Raw genomic sequence first — 19,163 nt, forward strand, 5'->3', positions numbered from 1 at the left:
AAAGTGGCAGTAAAATATTTTAAAGCAAATACAGAAGATTACATTGTTGTAAACAAAAACTTTGCTCTTTTAATGTTTAGAAGACTTGTCTGTTATTAGGTCTTTGGTTACATAAAAACCTAGTAAAAGACAACGTGAAGCACAAGAAGTTATGATAAAACGCAAAATCTTTGTTTCCTAGTTACTTAAAAGATAAGGAAAACCTTTAACATTTTCAGACCAAATACTCCAAGAAAACTGTTATTTTAAAAATTTTAGTCCTGTGACAGTCAAGCAGAGTAATACAGATTCACTGGTTTATCTCCACTGTGTAAGAGGGTAGGTACTTCAAAAAGTTCATGGAAGTGTTCATATTATTTTTTAATTCTGGTTTTCCACAAAGTTTATGACGTACCCTTGTGTGTGTGTGCGCGCGCGCGCGTGTATTTTAAAGGACAAAAATGTTTATTTTCCTTTATTAATTAATTAATTAATTAATTAAATTTTTGTATTTATGTATGTATGTATGTATATTTTTTGGTGGCTGGCCGGTATGGTATTATCAGTACAGGGCAGGGAGGCAGGCAGGAAACTTCTCCCTGTGGCTACCCAGGGGTCCAGCCTCCTTCCTTCTGTCATGTTCCCCTGCCATTCCATAGGGCATGGTCCCCATCTGCTGGGTTGTAGTCATTCCTGTGTTTGGCTTAGAGGGGATAGTTCTACTTTATACTTTTTGTCCAAATTGTGTTTTTATGAAAAAGGGACAAGTTGTGGTTATCTACTCAATACTGGTTAAAGCTTTTTCCAAAATTTTTAGAGAAGGCTTTTTTAAAAAAGACTTTTCGTTTTCCCAGTTTCCCAATAGTTTCTTCCTATTTTTCCCCACTGTCTTCAGCCTCAGGTGCTTGTTTTTAGGGGTTGCCACTGAGTCCATTGAGAGCCCCCAATGGTGTGTTGGGGCCTAAAGTTCAAGCAACCAAGGGGCTGGAGTGGGAGTGAAAGAGTCTGGCAGATGGACAGAGTTGGCAGAGCATATAGTCAGCAGGGGTTTGAGAACAGTGGTTTCAGGTGACAGAAGTTCCGGTGGGAAAAGCAAGATCCAGTAGAGAGAACAGAGAGAATAGAGGGAGAGGCTTCACAGCGAGCCAGGAAAAGGACTTCTAGCCCAGGGGGTCAGGGAGTAATCACCACTCAGGAACAGAAAGCCAGGAAGAAGAGACTTCAGAAAGCCAGGAAGAAGAGACTTCTAGCCAGATAATCAGGGAATAATTCCCATTCTGAACAAGGAGCCAGGAAGATGACCTTCCAGCCCAGGAGGTACCTTCCCAAGGAAGCCTGGGACCTTAACCCAGCTTCAGAGAGTATACTCTTGCCTTAAGAGTCAAAATATGTCCTTACCATCTTCTGTGGATATCTATCTGGAGAAGTAGCTCAGGAGTCTGACTCACCAATAGCTCCCCCATCGGTCAGTCAGTAGTGAAGACAAAGACTTCAGAGGCGCTCACTTAGGGTCCATGGGTCCAAGTCAAGGCACCATAACTGTTAAAGTTGTTCAATGGTACTTGTTAAAGATGTTAAGGAAGACTTTATTCAGGACCATTGCAATAGGTATACGGACCACTGCAATGGGGTCTTGCAGCAGGGGAGAGAGATTGGGGTCCACTCCGAATACAGCGTGGACCAGTAGGAATTTATAGCCAAGGAGCAGGGTGGGGGTCGGTGGGTGGGAAATTACTTAGAGGAGACATCAGAGGTAGGGGAGATTGTGGGTAAATTGAGCTAACAGGATTCTTGCTGCAGACAGTCCAGGGTGACCAGATATCACCTGGGAGACACTGGAGGATGAGGGACCTGATCAGATGTTGAGAAGGGTGATCAAATACTGAGGATGGAGGTCTTGCTGAACTGACTTAGCAGGGTTCTCTGCTAAAACTGCATTTTACAAGGAAGTGCACAGATAGGCCTAGTAGAAGATTTAGGAGCCTGACAAAACTTTGGCCAAGCAAAGAATCTTTGTCACTTTGCTTGCTTTGGTTCTCAGTCTCTCACCTTAGCACAGTAGCTTCCTCATGTCCTCTCATTCTGCTCTTTAACCCCTGCTTTACTGGTATGTCCTTGCTAAGTTTCTCTGTAGGACAAGGCACTGCAGTGTTTTTCTTCTGATCCTTAAGTGATTTTCCATACTAGGTTCGCTGTTTTTATTGTGTGCTGGGTTCTCTTCCTTTTTTTCAGCTATGGCATGTCTCCGTGGTTGCCCGCTCTGTCTTTATGCTGACATGCGTGCATGTGTTCTCACTGAAGCCCCTTGCACCTTCCTTACCTGAGAACTTCCTCTGTCCTCCCAGGCTGTAGGCTTGAAAGAGTCTTTGGCTGACCATCGGGGGCTACTGGCACCACATGGGAGAGAGCAAGGCTTAGAGTGTGTCAGGGCCACCTCGTTGGGGCCTGGGCTCTTTTCCCTGAATATTTTGGTGTTCTGAGGATTCAGCTCTTTCTATCCTGTTTTTCATGGCACCAGGTTTCCTCAAGTGGCTTGTGATCTGTCATCTGCTCTGTAGTCGCCTGCTGGGACAAGGACATGCAACTCTGGGGTCTCAGACTTAGGCTTCCACTGTTTCCTGGGCTGTGCTGGCCTCGTGGGCCTCATCCCCTTGTCCTTCAGCTACAGTGCTGTCCCCTCGTTTTTGCATGTCTGGCTGCTGCTTGTCCTTTCTGCTTCAGCTTCAGTTTCGTCTCTTTGGGAGGCCGCCCTAACCACTCAACCTACAACAGCCATGCACATGGCTGGGGGCCGCTGTCTTGAATTCTGCGCAGCCCCCTTTCAGTTGACTTTGGTTATTTACTTATCTCCTCTCTCCATGGAGCAGCTGCCTCCCAGTGTAAGCTGAGTGAGAGAAGGACCTTACTCCATCCTGTCTTGCGTACCGCTCTACTCCCAGCATCAGAACAGTGCCTGCTGCTCAGCAGGTTCACAGGCAGCAGCTGGCGAGTGAGGCGCCATGTCTGCTCTCTGCTTCTGGACTGACTTGCACTTTGGATCCATGAAGTTCTTATCTCTCTCTTTCTCTCTCTCTTTCTGTAATTTTTGATAATTTTATGGCTTGTTGTGTTGTCCTTTTTCTTGTAATTTTTTCCTTTCATCTTGGTGGGGCCTCAGTAGGTCCAGTGTGCCAGGGAGAGCAGATACTGCAGAGGTGCTGCTCTTGCCCTGCCCGGGTTCTCATGCCAGATGGGCGGCTTAGGCAGGATACTTCACCTCTGAAGCCTGTGTAAAACGGGATGCCGGTAGTGGTGATCAGGATCATACTCCGCGAAGTGTGTCATACAGTGAGAGCCTGGACAGAGCAAGCAGATGGTAAATGTCAGCTGATGATAAGAACATCGGTATGTCATCATTAATGAATTTTAACAGTTTTTCTACTAAGCGCCTGCTCAACACAGCCCTCCGGCAACGTGTCTTGATGAGAGCCAGTGTGGTGGAGAATGGCTGGAGGTTGTACCTTGTGTGGCTGGCGTGCTCGGGAGAACGCCGCCTTCTTCACACAGCTCCCTTCCGGTGTTCAGTCTTCTGAATCCGCAGAGGTTTCTTGGGCTTGTGGGATAGCTTCATCTGTCTTTGAGGGGGATGTGCTTCAGTCTGGGGTAAGTAGCTTCCTAAACCAGTGACCTGAGGTGGCACTAGAACCACAACTGCAGAGCTGAAGGGGCCTTTTAGCTTGGCTGGGCTAGGATCTGAGCACAGTCACCAACAGGGACAGGGTGCTTTGTGGCAGGACCAATGGGATGCCAGGCAGTGGAGTTAGAAGGAAGAGCCCATGCTGGTTTTGGCTTTAAAGTAACAGCTGTAGTAGACAGGTTCTTGAAGATGTAGAAAAAGCAGTTTGACCTTTGGAGTAAGGGTAGTGTGATTTATTATAAAAGCAATAATGTACTTATTGAAGAAAATATGGAAAATACATAAAGGAAATTACCCATAATTTTGCCATTGTTAACATTTGAACATGTTTCTTTCCATTATTTTTAATGCTGCTTCAAATATGTAGCAAATGTGTCATTTTGCATTTGTTTAAATCTAATTCTAGACAAGCATTTTCTCTTGTCATTGAAAAGTTCTTTTAGATGATTTAAAAAAAATTATACAGATGTGCCTTATTTTCTAAATAATCGGGGAGCTGTATTTACAGCTTTCTGTTCCTTATAAAAAGGAGTGCAGTGACTGTCGAGTCACTTCCTGAGCCAGCTTCCCAGCTTGGTGCTGAGAGCTCAAGTTGGAGAGCTACTCAGCTCTGGACTTGAGTCCTGGGCATGTGGTCTTGGGCCAGTTAACCATCTGTCTAATGAATACTTAGTTCTCTCATATGAAATGGACATAACAGCACTTCCTTCAAAGACTCTTTGGAGGAGCTAATGAAAATGCTGGTAATATGGATATTATCTGGTATCTCAGAAAACTGATGTTTTCAGACTCTTGGCTCTTATTGCATACTGTCCCAAAAGACAGTCCTACTGTATCTTCCGTCCAGTGGAAGCACATCAGGAAGGATAACAGAAAATGTAGTTGCTTTTATTTAAAAAGTGGTCCACCTATTTGAGCCTAGCAGGCTGGGGGACCTTGGCTTCCAGACGAACTGCACAATGCTGTGCAGTTTCACAGCGGCCGTGGTTCCCTGGAGCACCCTAGAGGTGGCCTGCAGGAGTGAGTAACTGTGCTGTGGGCACCCTGAAAGCCTGGGTGGCAGGTGGCCCTGAGCCAGTAGACATGGTTCAGTGAAGTGCCTTCTTGGCCTCTCCTCAAGCCCCTATAGCTGTCCTAGCTTCGAGCTCTTCTAGAGTGTCTTCATGTCCTCACTTATCTGCAGACAGTGTTAGGAGACTGAGCCCCTTGGCATTTTTTTGCCCTGAGATGGTTGAAGACGTGCTAAGCATGTGGGGTGCCTCCCCCTGGGTTTGCTCTAGCGGGTGCCTGTGGCCTCGGGTGGTTGTTGGGCTTGTAATGCAAAGTGGCATAGTAATGGTTGTGAGAAGTTCTAACCCACTGCTGGAATGTCTGTACACTCAGCTCATGAAGTTTTGGGGTTGGCTTCATCTTGGTCTGATGCATCAACCAGAGTTCTCTCTACAGACCCCATGTCAGCAGGTACCTCCTCCTTCTCTAGCAGTGGGTTTAGAGGAAATGCAGTCTTCTGTGTTAAATTAAATACTTTTGGTGTCCTTAGTTGTTAAAAGCTGCTGTTACCTAAGCTCTTGCTTTCTGTCTGTGAGGAAGAGAAGATTGTTGTGGTCCTGTCTCCTCTGAGGCCCCCCAGGGCCTTTGCATGGGTGGCATTTGCAGTATGCTTGGGTTTGCTCTGCCAGGCTGGAGGAGTGTTGTGTCACCCCAGCAGGCCCAAAGGCACCTTTGCTCAGCTTCAGGTTAAGTTCTGAAAGGCCCTTGGACTTCGCTTGCTCTAGGGTCCTATGTGACAGATCCCAGGAGGCATCTGGGAGGGAAGGGGAGAGAAGGCTTGCTTTTGCTGGGAAATGAATTTGCATGGAGTCTCACATTGATTCCAAAGCTGCAGAGCCCCTCTGTCCTGGCTATTTTGTGAGCACCAGTTGGTCTGAACCTTTTCAGCCCAAATTGGCCTTGGCTGCCCCATGGAACACACAGTACTCTCCTGGCCCAGCTCTTGTTCGTCCTCTTGGAGGGTGCGTCCTCCTCATGGCCTCTGTGGCTTAGCTATTGGGCCTTCCTCTGCAGCAGATCCTCCTGTGCCTTTCCTGCCCTTCCATTCACATTTCAAACCCATTGAAGCACCTGCAGCTTCATTCAGAGCCCCTGCATAGAAAGAGGGGTGCTTAGGTAGGTCCCTGCCCAGAGTGGGAGGAGCTGAGGCAGGCTCTGCAGACAGGGGCAGCCCTGGAAACAGTGGTTCTCATTCACTGTTTCAGATTATTTTCTTACACTTCTTTTGTGCCTAGGTTTTTAAAAAATTCACCTTTGGAGGCCTGATTCAAGATTTTCTAATTTGTGCAGGTATTGCTTGTAATGTAATTAAAAATAAATAAAAATGATTTATAATTAGCTTATTAACTGCATTAGTAAATGGATGCTTTGGAGAGGATCGTTCACCCCTCAAAATAGTGGAAGCGAGTCGGTTGTTCCCTCGTGGGCGCTTGTGTCATCGTTTGGTGTCAACGTTTACATAGCAGCCCTTTCTTTCTAGCTATGGAGGGGGCGGATGCTGATCCAGACCGTGCCCAGGTCATTTGCTTCACCGTAATCACATTATATAGCATGTTATAAAATCTGTAAAATAGCAGTAGTTAATGCCAAATATTTTCACTAAGACATTGTTGTTTGGTAAAGGTGCAGACAGTGAACATTGTGGAGGTGAGGTGAGGAAGCTCCGATTTCTGAGAAACACTGTTCTTAAGGCTTTTGAAGGAAGAGTTGGGAGGAGAGGGAGAGAATAAATTAACAGCTGACGACTTTCCAGTATTTTCTATTACATTTTACATTGTAATGGAAAAGATGAACTGAAGTCACGTGCAGTTTATAAAATCACTTTTTCTCTAGCATTTTGAATTGGTGAGGTTTGTGAAGAGTCTGTTCAAGGTGAACCAGGCCACCTGATTAACAGTACGGACAGAACTGTGAGCCCCAGTGTTGAGTTCTGAAGTTGTAGTGAGTTGGGAAAATCTGAAGCTACAGCACTTCAGAGTAAAGCTCTTATGTTCAGTGGGTTTCGATGCTGAAACTTCTCATAACCAGATTGGAGGAGGGCACGTTTATTCATTCTGGTGCTTCTTTTCCCCTAAGAAAACATTGATTGAATTCTGACCTTTGACTACTGCTTTGCTTAGAAGAAACCACTAGATTTAAAATCTAAGGGGACCGACCCCATGGCGCACTCAGGAGAGTGCGGCGCTGCGTAGCACTCCCGCTGCAGGTTCGGATCCTATATAGGGATGGCCGGTGCGCTCACTGGCTGAGCACGGTGCGGCCGGTCACAAAAAAGACAAAAAAAAAAAAAAAAAATCTAAGGGAATGGCCTGAACTAGCAAACCCACTGTGTGTTCTCCATTCGAAGACTGGCATTATTAACTGTTTGGCATGTTTCTTTCTACAGCTATTTTATTTCAAATAAGTTGTTCTTGCTTCAGGGCTGTGGCCTCTGCCCTTGTTTCTTTGTGTCCCTTACCTACTGCAGCCCAGCTGCCTGCCTCTCCTTGGGTTGTGTACAAAGCAGTCACCTTTGAACAACTTAAAAACTGTATTCGGTGGGGATGGGGGACAGAGCCCTGGGGGCCTGGGAGTGGGGAAGGAGCCAGCTTGGCCCAGGGCTGGATGCCAGGTCTTTCTTGGGTGGGTGAGGCAGGCAGGAGAAACCAGGGAGTGGGGAGGGGGCTGTTTCACTTTACTCCAGTGGTACCGCTTTGGAACCAGCCAGTCCTCCCTGGCTTTGATTCAAAATTAGACAAACTTGGGAACCACTTAATCCCATCAGCTCAGCTTCTAAAGCTGAAAATTACCCACCTGAAGTGGGTCATCTGTTTTGATCAATAGCTTTATTAGCTATGAAATGATATAGTTTTCTTCTCTAACTATATGGTCCTCCTTTTGCTCTTAAAAATAGCTCAGTGAGTTGTGTTTCATAAATATTTATAGCTAGCATATAAAAGATACTAAGGTAGTAAAATATTGCTGATCTTTATTTTTGGTACTACAAGCAGAAATTTGAGATATTTACTAAAAATTGAGAAGTCAGTCATTACCTTTTGAATGGGTTTTGGACTCTTATGAGGTAGAGCTATGTTTTCTTGTTTTTCAGTGAACTTTATTCCCTAATTTTTAGTAAAAAAGTACACTAGAAAATAACGCTTCTGAATTCTGTTGTTTGGTAGTTTCATGATTAAAACTAAAATTTCTTAAAAACCTGTGGCCTCACCATTTCCATCCTCCTTAAAATAACCAGAAAGTAAATCATTCAATTTGAGGTTCCACCAGATCAAACTTCAAAGTTGCACCCAATCTCTGGGGCCAGTAGCCATCACCAGAATCTTAAGACTTCATTCACTTCTCAGAGATGAGCCATCAGAGGCCTTTCTGCATTAATAGATCCTGTAGCTTGCAACGCACCTTTTCTACATGGTAGCAAACCCAGATTGATGATGGAAGTTAGGAGGAGGCTGGAAGCCACCACCGCAGAGCATTTGGAAGCTCTCCTCCTGGCATTGTGTCTTTCAGCCCCTCCACTGAGAATATGTGCCTTCACAGGTCCCTCCCAGCCCCACATCTGGAGAGTGGCAGGCTAGTGTGTCGAGATTAGGTATGGCTACAAATCATAAAAGTCATGGTGGTCTAAACACATTGGAGTCTAGCTCAACTTTCCTCACCGGCCTTGCTCTGCACCTGGTCACCTTTCTTTGGGCCACCTAGGTATCACAGTTCCTGGAGCCCCAGCTACCAGGCTACTGCCTCAAGACCCAGGAAGGGGTAAGGTCAAAGGGCTGAGTGCAAACTCTCCCTCCCCCGTGAGGAACCTTCTGAGGAAGTCCTCCCGGGAGCTCCTGCCAGGCTGCAGTGACCACCCAAGCCTGCAGGGAGGGGGTCAGTGCGGCTCTGTGCTGGCTGCTTGTCTTGCTGGGAAGACGCGGGCGGCGGGCCCGGTGGGCAGCGGCATCTCACGCCACCTCATGGGTCATGGTCATTTCCCGCTGCTTTTGAGATAGCACCTCTGTGAGCCACTATGGAGGAGTTTTTTCTGTGATGGTCATGGCATTACAATTTCCTTGATTTGGAAATGGAAGGCTAGTGAGCTGAACTGAAATTGAGCTCTTTTACTAAAAGATATTGATGACTGAATTGTCTGTGGATAAGGAAACTTTATTGTGGTTTTTCTGCAGACATCTTCTCAGCCACGAGTTCCCCGGAGATTTTGTGAGAAGAATAAAAGTATTTTTTCTTTTTTATTATTGAGTAGAAATGATTAAAACTTTTCATTGACATAATTCTGTGAAACACTTGTGGAGAATTGAGCGTGTGGGTATATTTAGTAATGAAGTCAAAGACTAGTAAAAGGGCCAACAGCACGTAACTGTAGTTAACAGCACTTAACTGTGAAAGTAGATTGTAATAACCATGTACACCATTTCCTAAGGCAATGAAACTGGTAATGTTAGTATTAAATAAAATAATCCCAAATATTTTATTTAGCACTGTTTACATTTTTAAAAGGATAGTTGGTCATTTAAATGGTTTCTGCTAACAAAACAAGTTATCCAGTGCAGGGATAAAATATTTCAGAATCTTAATTTTTGATGTCATTTTATAGGGAATGTAGATCAGCACTGACAAGGCCATAGCAAAATATCTTAGCAAAACTGATTCATTCCGTATAGTGACTGCTCACCATGAGCAAGCACCTTCCGGGTGCTGGAGATGGAGCAGCCAGCAGATGAGTCCTTTCTCCCTGAAGGTTGCCATCCCCTGGGCGAGAGGGACCCCAGTGGCCTGGCAGGGTGGACCTTCATGCGGGCTTTGTTGGTTTGCTCTTCTTCCGCAGCTCTTCTCTGCGTGGTCAGTGGTTCCACCTTGCTGCCTGGCCCGCAGCCACATGGCTTGTCAGGTCTGCCCACATATCCTGACGGTGTGTCCATCTGCATTGCTGCCACCGTTAGTCATCCCACTCCTGGGTCCTTGGGTGGCCCTGGGAGTGGTGTGGTGCCTTGCTGGCCTCTGCTTGCCTCAAGGAAGACCACGGGGGCTGGGACAAGAGCCTTCATGTCCAGCTCCCACATCTGAGAGTCACCAGTGGGACAGTCCACCAGCACTCTTCCTTCCCTTCTATTCTGGAAGGCAAAACAGAAATATCCTTGACTTGTGTTAGCTAATATTTGGTACAGCGGTTGCTAACTTTTAGGTCCAGTTTCTTTTTTTTTTTTTTTTTTTTACAGATTTCAGGTAGGTATAGTTATCAGGATATATTATTGATAGGACACAACACTGATGAAATCAGCAGGTTTCTCTATTCCACTGGGCGCCACTTGTCGCCCAGAGACCGTGGGCCTCGTTAGTCGTGGAGGAGGAATGCAGGTGACCCCCTCTTATCTCTGAGCATGTGAACAGACATTTGATAAAACAGAGACCGTGTTGCATCTGTCGTGAAGTGTCCAGTGCAGATGGCAACAGTGTTGCCTTTGTGCTTCTTACTTTCCTGGAGTGTAGGGGACCTTCGAGACAGTGGGGGAGACGCTGAAGGGTGAGTACAGGCAGTGGCCTGGAGGCATGGAGGAGAGACTGTGTAATGTTGCTGCTTCACATACACACAACTCATGTTTACATTACGTTCCACTCTGCACATGGAGACCTGCACTGACATTTTGGCAAATTGGAAAGCCCTGTTTACGAGATGTTTTAGTGTGTTAAATTCGTGGGATATGGATAGAAGTTTAGCATGCCAACTTTGGTGTTCTTCCATGCTGTTGGACCAGTTATTTAATTATTCTAAGTCTGTGTCTTCATTAGGATATCTCTAAGTTTCTGTACTCATGTCATTATCCTTGGAACACGACTGTGAGTGCAGGAGAGCTCTCTGTGGTGACAGTGACTGGTGAGGTGGACTCATCCAGACATCCTTGCTGACAGAGAAAGGGTTGCCTCAGGCTGTTCCCTAGTATGGAGAGCAACCTGCTAACCTGACATAGCTAGACCTGCTACCATTACTAAATGGTAGGAAATTTTAGGTAACACCTCAGACTTTAAAATGGCCTGCTGAGCTGATGGAAAAGGTAGTTAAATGCCTGGTATGTAGGTGGTTCTCAGTAGTTGTTGAAAAGGTAGAAGCTTTACTTCAAAAGTCTTACGGTTTGATAAATATTTTGGAAAAATTATTTTAATGTTGCACAATATTACCTTTTCAGATTTATTAAAAACTGGACTTGTGGCTATCTGAATTGGAAACATGCTTGGGGTGAGGTTTTCTTTTTTTCGTGTGTGTTTTTAATAAGTTAAACATTATAAATGAAGTCAGGTCCCAGTGATGGCCTGATGTTGCAGGGTGTATCATGAACAAAGATGTTCAGTATTTATTTCCTATTCCTAGAGTCTTGTGTGTGCTTTTAGTGGCCTTGACTAGCCTTTAAACCTACTGCGGAGTGTTTGAAGTGGTTACTTCAGGTGGTTTTTGTCGGGGGGGGGGGGGGGCAGGGTGGGGAATGATGCTTCAGGTGAGAGACAGTTCAAGTTAAACGAGCTGAACTGTAGAATACTATGGCATTACTTACCTTTTTTACTTAACTCTGACAGGGTCTTTTAAGAAGTATTGCCTGCTGTTATGTGAACTATTTTGCTAGCTATTGAGCTGAGCACACTTTTTGTCTTTTACTATTTACTTTATTAATCAAATGTAGAAAGGAAGTAGGTGAGTTTGATTTAATTCCTAGGATTGGGTTATCCCCCCAGTCTTTAATCAATCCCTTTAAGTAAAAGAGGGTGGCCATGCTTTCTTCCGTGGTCCTGCTGAGCTCCACAGGCTGGTGTCCTGGTGCGGGACCTTCTTTCTCAGAGCCACAGGTGACTGAGATGGAGGTGCGAGGATCTCTCAGGTCACCTCCTCTTTCCCCAAAACACTGTGTTAGAGCTTTGCCAGAGAGGGCCGCTCACTCTGCCCTGCACGCGTGTGTTGTCGCCCTCCTAGCTGGAGTCTGAGGAGAGCATGCCGAGCGTTTCTCACATGGAGCGTTTCTGCCCCCAGGAGTTTGTGTGCAGTAATGAGACGTGGTGTGTGAGAGATTGGATTTAGTGCGTTGCCAACGGGTAGCTGGGCAGGCCTTGACTCCATGAGGACACACATGCCTTTTCCTTGTCCTGTGTGTCCCTTCCCTGCACCCAGCGTGACTCAGGCCTGTCAACACTCCTTAACATGCGGCACCCAGCGGTGTGCCAGTGGGGCCTTGGAGCTCGTCACCCCTTCGGCCCCCTTTCGGTAATTGTGCTTTACTGTGCTGCCTTTACTGGGAGATGTTTTTCGTCTTTCACGGATGGAATTCTCTCCTCTTGATGTCGAGTAACTGAAAGGATTCTTTTGGATAAGTCTTTAAAGGGCAATTATAAATTTATTGATATTTTGTATTGACACAATTCACTTGTACTAATCTGCAGTGCTGAGCCATGCTGTGTGATTTATTCACCATGAAGTTTTCATTTCATTATATACTTTCAGAGGAGAAAAGAAATTGGATTTTAAGTGGCCAGAAATATATCTTAGTACAGAATGGAAAGTATAGTTAAGTTTAATTGTATTTCTAGTGTGTTTTCTCTTTTTTCCACTAGACTTCATGAGGAAATTATTGACTTTTATAACTTCATGTCCCCTTGTCCTGAAGAAGCAGCCATGAGAAGAGAGGTGGTGAAACGGATTGAAATCGTGGTCAAAGACCTTTGGCCGACGGCTGATGTGGGTATATTCTTTGTACTTCCGTGCCACATGTTACATACAAGTGAATTTAAACACCCTGTGATTGTAAAATGTCAGTTGGATCCTCACAGAACTGCGTTTGTCATAGGCCAATGCAGTGCTTCTCCAAGTGTGGTCAGCACCCCTGGGGACTTGTTAGAAATGCCCCTTCCAGGCCCCACCCTGCATCTGCTGACTCAGAAGCCCTGGGGGTGGCTGCCCTATGTGGTGACGTGCTGATGCACCCTTGTGTGAGGACCACTGGACTAAGGGATTTGGGGTTTTTTTTTTTTTTTTTTTTTTTGTATAGTATAACTATTTTTCTTGTTTTAAATTCACCTTGAGGTTAGAAAGTTTTACCCCCTTCCCCCACCACACATAGTAGCCTATGACGTATGTTCATTTTGTAAAACTTGGAAGTATTTCCTCCCACGCCACTTTTACCGTGAATGAGCACGTAGTTATTGAGATGAGGTGCATGGGTATTTTGGAATGCTTGGCGCAGGCAGCATGAAGCCTGCACTCCGACCAAGATGCTAACTGCCCTTGGGCTTCCTGTTCTGATCCGTCAACCCTAACCCTACCAAAGACCTGACCTACAAGTATCGATGGATGAGTTGGCTGGCTGTGCCTGGCTGCTCAAGGGTCTGTGTGCTCTAGGGGGACAAGGGCAGCAGCTCAGTTTCCCCTGCTCTAAAATGATGTACATTTTTGGCTTTAAACTTCAGTGCCTTAGAACAAAGCCCTGCCCTGGTGCCTCAGCTGTGGGTTTGAGAAATTGGTGGAGGGTTCGAAAGTGGCTCTGAAAAGTTCTCAGCTTTGAGTAGTATGGGATGAAGACAATAATTGCTTCATCTCTTAATTTTGAGTTTTTAAAAATTCCTCTTTGGGGCAGGCCTCTAATATAAAGGGAATTTTCTAGTTGGTTGTAGGTTGTTTTTCACCTGCATCCCTTCCCTCTCCAACTTCCAAGGTGGTTTACTTTTTACCCAAGGGTATAGTGAGGCCTTTTGTGTAGTAAGAAGTAACGGAAGTATGACGACGTGAATTGTGGTACATATTTTAAGACAATCACTCTTTCTTTTAGGTACAGATTTTTGGCAGCTTTAGTACAGGTCTCTATCTTCCAACTAGGTGAGTTCCAGATTGTACTGCACAGATTCGTGTTTATGCTTACTGGGGGAGGGGTGGGTGCCTTTATGCATATTAAGAACTAAAAGTCTAGAGCTAGAAGTGCCAGCTGAAGGAAAAGACTGGGGAGCACAGAGGGAAAGTTGGCAGAAATTATAATAATGAATTGATCGCTTTGCATTTTTCCTTTTGCAGTTAATTTGTTGGGGTACAAAAATGCTGGATGCCAGGAAGATGAAGACAAATGAGAGGGTCATTGTGGGAAGTAAATGCAATAGAAAACATTCTGCTGGTGTGTGGGGGCATAGTTTTGAAAAATTGGTCTTGTGTTTTAATGAAGAGTCAATTAAAATTCTATTTAAATAGTAGGTTATAAGGATTTTTATCTGATAGAAAAAAATTCAAATTTGCATTCTAAAATTGTTTTCTGGTGTTTTTCCATTAAAGACTCTTGATATCCAAGTAACTTTTATGTGCATTGTTTCATTAAAAGATTATCTTCTGCTAACCTGCTACTAGTTCGTAGCATTTGGAGCTACAAAGCTGTAATCTCAGGATGTGGGAGTTGGTGGTGGCAGGGGGACAGAGGGGACTAAGGCAGATTCCAGGAGTCAGGAATCCCTGGGTCAGCCCGAGTGACACAGTTGTAGTGTAGGTAGTTCAGGAGTGAGTACTAGGAATGCAGCTGCAGCTTGGCTTGGAGGGGATGGTTTCACCTCTTAATCCCCTTGGTTCCCTAGTGCTGTTGGGAAAATCTTACCACCTTTTTACTTTTCATTTTTCGTAAACTGCATTTCATCTTCTGAAGGCTGATACGCTTCACGGGATTATGTCCTGGCCCCTGAAGGAGATGCAGGCCCCTGTGCTGTGGCGCTTTCCTCCCCACGCGGGCGTGCCACTTCTCGGGGAGCTGTGAGCAGAGGCTGACATGCATTTTTTCTTCTGTCCAGTGACATAGATCTGGTGGTCTTTGGAAAATGGGAGCGTCCTCCTTTACAGCTGCTGGAGCAAGCCCTGCGGAAGCACAACGTGGCTGAGCCATGTTCCATCAAAGTCCTCGACAAAGCGACAGTGAGTGTGGGGGCGGCCTCCTTGCCCCTGGCTAGTTTGTGTTGTTTGACCGTAGTTCTTGGCTACATTTTTGGAGACTCCTTTGCTTCTGGTAGAAACATGCTTACTACGTTTTTGTGTTATAGTCATGGTTACCATCTGAGAGCATGTGTAGTGACAATCTGAAAACCATTGGGGTCTGTGAGATCATCAAACTAGTCTTGGCACTAAAATATATGATTGCATCTGCTTGTGTTAGGATGAGTAAGGAAAAGAGATTAATATCTGAAACAAGGCCCTGTAACATTTAGGTGCTGCCCATTCAGAAGTATGTAGCTGAGTGATTAAATTGTGGCATTTATGACGTAGCAAATGGTAATCTTTTTCTAAGTTACGGTTAAGAAAGAAATACTTACTTGCTCCTTTGGGTGTCCCCAAATATCCGTATATGAAAAACCTCTTGGGGAAAATTTGGAAGATGAGACTGCTTCTCACGTGTACTTGTTAAGGTTTATGTCAGTCCAAGATTAGAAGCAGCTCAGGAACTGTAAGTTACTTGCCTGTTGTGCGACAGTTAGTTCAGGTGTGCTGTAGGCCACCATTTCAGTTTTAAATTGGTGTTTCTATATCTGTGACGTGTGATTAACGTCCTTGTAGCATTTGAACAGATTGTTGGAAGATGAGAGCTTCCTCTTGCTCACGTGGTGTTACGGTGAGAAGGTGTCTTCATGTTTCTTGAGCTCTTGCTCTCTATCAGGTGCTTTTGATGGGGGTGGGGGTTTGTAAAATGATGTAACATGTGCACCACAAATGCACAAGTATCAGGTGAACATCTTGGTGAATCTCAAAGTGCACGCATCTCCAGCACCCGCAGCTCCCTGCCGCTTGTCTCACTTGGCGTCTGGCACCAGCGATGAGCTTCGGCCACTTTTTAAAATGCTCACAGGCCTCATCGCATTTACTCTTCTCACCCACTCTCATTGGCAGATGCTGTTGTCTTCCATGTGTTACAGGTGAGGAAAATGAGGCTGGGAGAGGGGAGGTGGTCAGCCCAAGGTGGGTTAAACAGCCAGTAAGAGGGAGAGCCTCGATTTAGCTCAGGCCTGTGAGCTCTGTGCACCTCCCTGTCCCCACCACACCTGTGTGTGTGCTGCAGCTCTCACACCCTTTCCCGGGAGGGACCAAGCCACCTCTACAGCCCTCCAGCTCTGCCCCTTCTGGCTCTACCATTCACGTTTGCTCAGTTGATGAAAACGAGGCCCTCCAGACAGCAAGGAGGCAGGTGGAGACTTCTGACTAGGTATAGGAGTAGAGGAGCTGAAGAGGCTGTGCCTGACTGTCCTGAGTTCCAGAGCATTCTGGAGGACAGACAGCTCATTGAGTAGTTGCAGTAACTGCTTAGTCCTAGTGGCCTCATTACTGTGGCAAGTTGGGTACTGAAACTGTTCTCTGTTGCTGAGGGCCAGTGTAGACTGTGTTAGGAGAGTGTGAGTTGCCCCTTCAGTGGATTTCGGCAGTTTCCTGGTTGTGCTCTTCTCCGTGTGTCTCGTCACTGTAATGTCATCACAGCTCAGGACCCTAGGGGGAAGGCTGGGCGTAAGGTGAAAACTTGTCTGTTTGGACCAACAACCCAGAATAAGTCGTGGGGGTTCACACTGTGAGGGTGTGAGAGCACCAGGAGCGACCTGGGGAAGCAACCCATGAGTGTGGGCTGGGAGGTGCTTCCTCAGCCCGGGTGTCGGGAAGGAGGGGCTCTGCTTAATGAGGAACTGGTTTTGTCATTAAGGCATAGGCGTCTGAGCTTCTTCTGAAACAGTTTTCTGTGAGTTCTTTGGGAAAGAGCTTTGTTTCTCTGCCTTGGTAGAACACAACAGCCATAGCTTATCTGCCTGGTGGTCATAGTGATGTCCAGGTGTCCCTGTCCATGCTGACCTGTGTCCGCAGCATTTCGCCCCCAGGTGTATGTTTTAAAGCCCAGGTATGCGCTGAACGAACTGTCCTGTGTTGACTTTCATTAGACGTTTAGACCTTTTATTAGACCCTGACTGTTTTGGTGAGGGGAACTCCTTTTCACTATGTCAAGGCTGATGAAACAAAAGCATTGCCTTTTCTTCAGGAAGAACTCACTTGGGGGGGGGGGGTGGCATGTGGTTTGAATGGTTGCTTGGGCAACTTTTGTGAGGCTGGTTTTGAACACCTTTTGGTGATAATTCTTGTTGATGAGAGTATTTCCAAAATAGCCTTTTATTCTGATTTTTAGGGGGAAAAATTTTTTTTTTAATAAAATTATTTTAAAGAGTGAAAATCCATAGTAGAATTGTTTGGAGAAACAATATCAGTACAAAGTATAATTTAAAAGTGGCCTTGAAGGTACTTTGAATGTATACAAAAACTCTGCCAAATGAGCAGGTGGGGACCAGGCGCTCATCCCCATCAGCAGGCGCATGCTTTCCTGGTGAGCCTCGTTGAAGGCTCCAGGCCTTCCTGCCACGTTCTGCTGCCCTCGGATGGACACCTGCTGCCTTCAGCTTCCTCCCCTCCCTCCTCTTGACAGAGAAGGGCAGGGCAGAGAGTGGGCACCAGCTGTGTGAGGGACTGGGGACTGTGGAGGGTAACACCTGGCAAAGTTCCCTTCTCATCTTTAAGATCAAGGGTTCACTTTTGTGAATAAGCAGAAACCCCTGAAACTTCCATACAACTTTGGAAACATTTTGATTCCTGACTGTGGAAAATGTTGTATGTTAAAGCACAATTTTTAAAATTAAATCTTTTACAGGTACCAATAATAAAACTCACAGATCAGGAGACTGAGGTTAAAGTCGACATCAGTTTTAACATGGAGACTGGTGTCCGGGCAGCAGAGTTCATCAAAAATTATATGAAGGTACTGTCATTGGAAAATCAGCACAATGAAAATAAAGGACTTGAGATCTTATGTTGGGGGTATCATTTCTCTTATACATGTTACAAAACTTTCAACTGAATGTAGGCATCTTTAATAATACATCTTTAATAATACAGAGTATACACTTCACTTCTTTATCCTACGATGTTTTTAGAGATACTTTGAAGTTACACAGCTGTTTTTATATTTGCTTTTTTTGAGTAATCATTTCATGAAGTTGAACATTATTTTAGAGTGCTTCGTTAAAGTGTTCTTTCTAGTTATTACAGAGTGACTTTGCCTCTACCTCAGTGTAACTTGTTCCCAAGGTTAGTACAGGGGTTTTTTGAGGTTGAGGAATCATGACGTAGTTTAGATTTACTTGCTTTGGATGGTCTCAGTGCCTGAGGATGGGGTGGCAGACTTGTTGACTGAGCTGCAGTATTTTGGACTCTGAGCAGGTATGTGGTCTGGTTAAGCAGGTGGCAGTAGAAGCCGTGGAATCCTGAACAGAAGCAAAGCCACCCCAGTGACCGGGGCCCGTCTCGCCCTCCATTTTCCAGGGCTGTGCTCCAGTTTCCCCCTTTCCCTACACTATAATCTGGCCTGAAGGAGCATTTCTACCCCAGCAGAACAGGAACAGCACGGAGCCTCCAGCCCCTCTGCCCTTGCTTGCTGCCCCTACTCAGCTCTCGGCCTGCCCCACAAGCCATGATAAATCCACAGCAACAACACACTCATGTGTCCTCCCTGAGCTCCCCTTTCCTGGAGACTCTCCATGGCAGAGGTCCCCACCTCATTCCTGCTGAATCGCAATGTGGGGAGGGGGTCTCCACAGTCTGCATTTTCATGGGCCCCTCAGGAAATTAATTCTTCCCAAAATTTGAAACCGAGTGACCTAGAGCCTTTAGATAGGCAAGAACATTGATTAAACTTTGCTTTCTATCATGTGAAATTTATGCGAAATTTCTTTAAAAGTATATTAACTAATCAGTAAATCTTTTTCTTTTGGAATTTACAGAAATATTCATTGCTGCCTTACTTGATTTTAGTATTGAAACAGTTCCTCCTGCAGAGGGACCTGAATGAAGTTTTTACAGGTGGAATTAGCTCATACAGCCTAATTTTAATGGCTATTAGCTTTCTACAGGTATGTATGCTTTCTCTGTGGAGACATTTATAGTAAGACTTAGGAAGAGCAGATTCTTCCTTGTGCTCTGACCGGTTGCTTGCTTCCTGGGTCCCGCAGTCCTTGTCTTCCTTCACTATTCTGTTATGATTTGGTAGAGGTTGACTTCTAATTTTTACAGTAAAGCTCTCTTTTGATCAGTGTTCCTTTATAGTATTTTTGTAGCTTATTTAACTCTTCAGGTAAGGAGTGCTTTTCTGGTTCTGTAAGTCAAGTGCATGTCAACCTAAGCTTAAGGAAACACTCTTCTTACATTTAGAAAACATTCATTCCTTGATAGACAGTAAAAAGCTATTTTTCTTGGTGTTCATCTGATTCATACTGAAAATAATTTGTGTCAGGATATAGTTGGGAAAAAAATTAAAGAGAGCCTTTATTCTCAGATTGATGAAATTTCAGTATTTTGTCTTAAATTGTAAATGGTCCTTATTTTGTGGAGTGACGTGATGGAAAATCTACCAGTGGAAAACCTACCTGAGTGTGAGATGCT

General features: G+C 45.2%; 1 protein-coding gene across 2 annotated transcripts in view; it reads left to right on the top strand.

Moving 5' to 3' along the window:
• TENT4A (terminal nucleotidyltransferase 4A) overlaps positions 1-19,163 on the top strand; it is a 50,246-nt gene that overhangs the window by 15,092 nt on the left and 15,991 nt on the right. For both annotated transcript variants that reach the window (XM_063085806.1, XM_063085807.1), the window contains exons 2-6: positions 12,296-12,419; positions 13,507-13,553; positions 14,501-14,621; positions 17,377-17,484; positions 18,506-18,634. In XM_063085806.1, the coding sequence (XP_062941876.1) occupies positions 12,296-12,419; positions 13,507-13,553; positions 14,501-14,621; positions 17,377-17,484; positions 18,506-18,634 (529 nt within the window). The remainder of the gene's footprint in view (positions 1-12,295; positions 12,420-13,506; positions 13,554-14,500; positions 14,622-17,376; positions 17,485-18,505; positions 18,635-19,163) is intronic.

Source organism: Cynocephalus volans, chromosome 2 (assembly GCF_027409185.1).
Source record: "Cynocephalus volans isolate mCynVol1 chromosome 2, mCynVol1.pri, whole genome shotgun sequence".
NCBI lineage: Eukaryota > Metazoa > Chordata > Mammalia > Dermoptera > Cynocephalidae > Cynocephalus > Cynocephalus volans.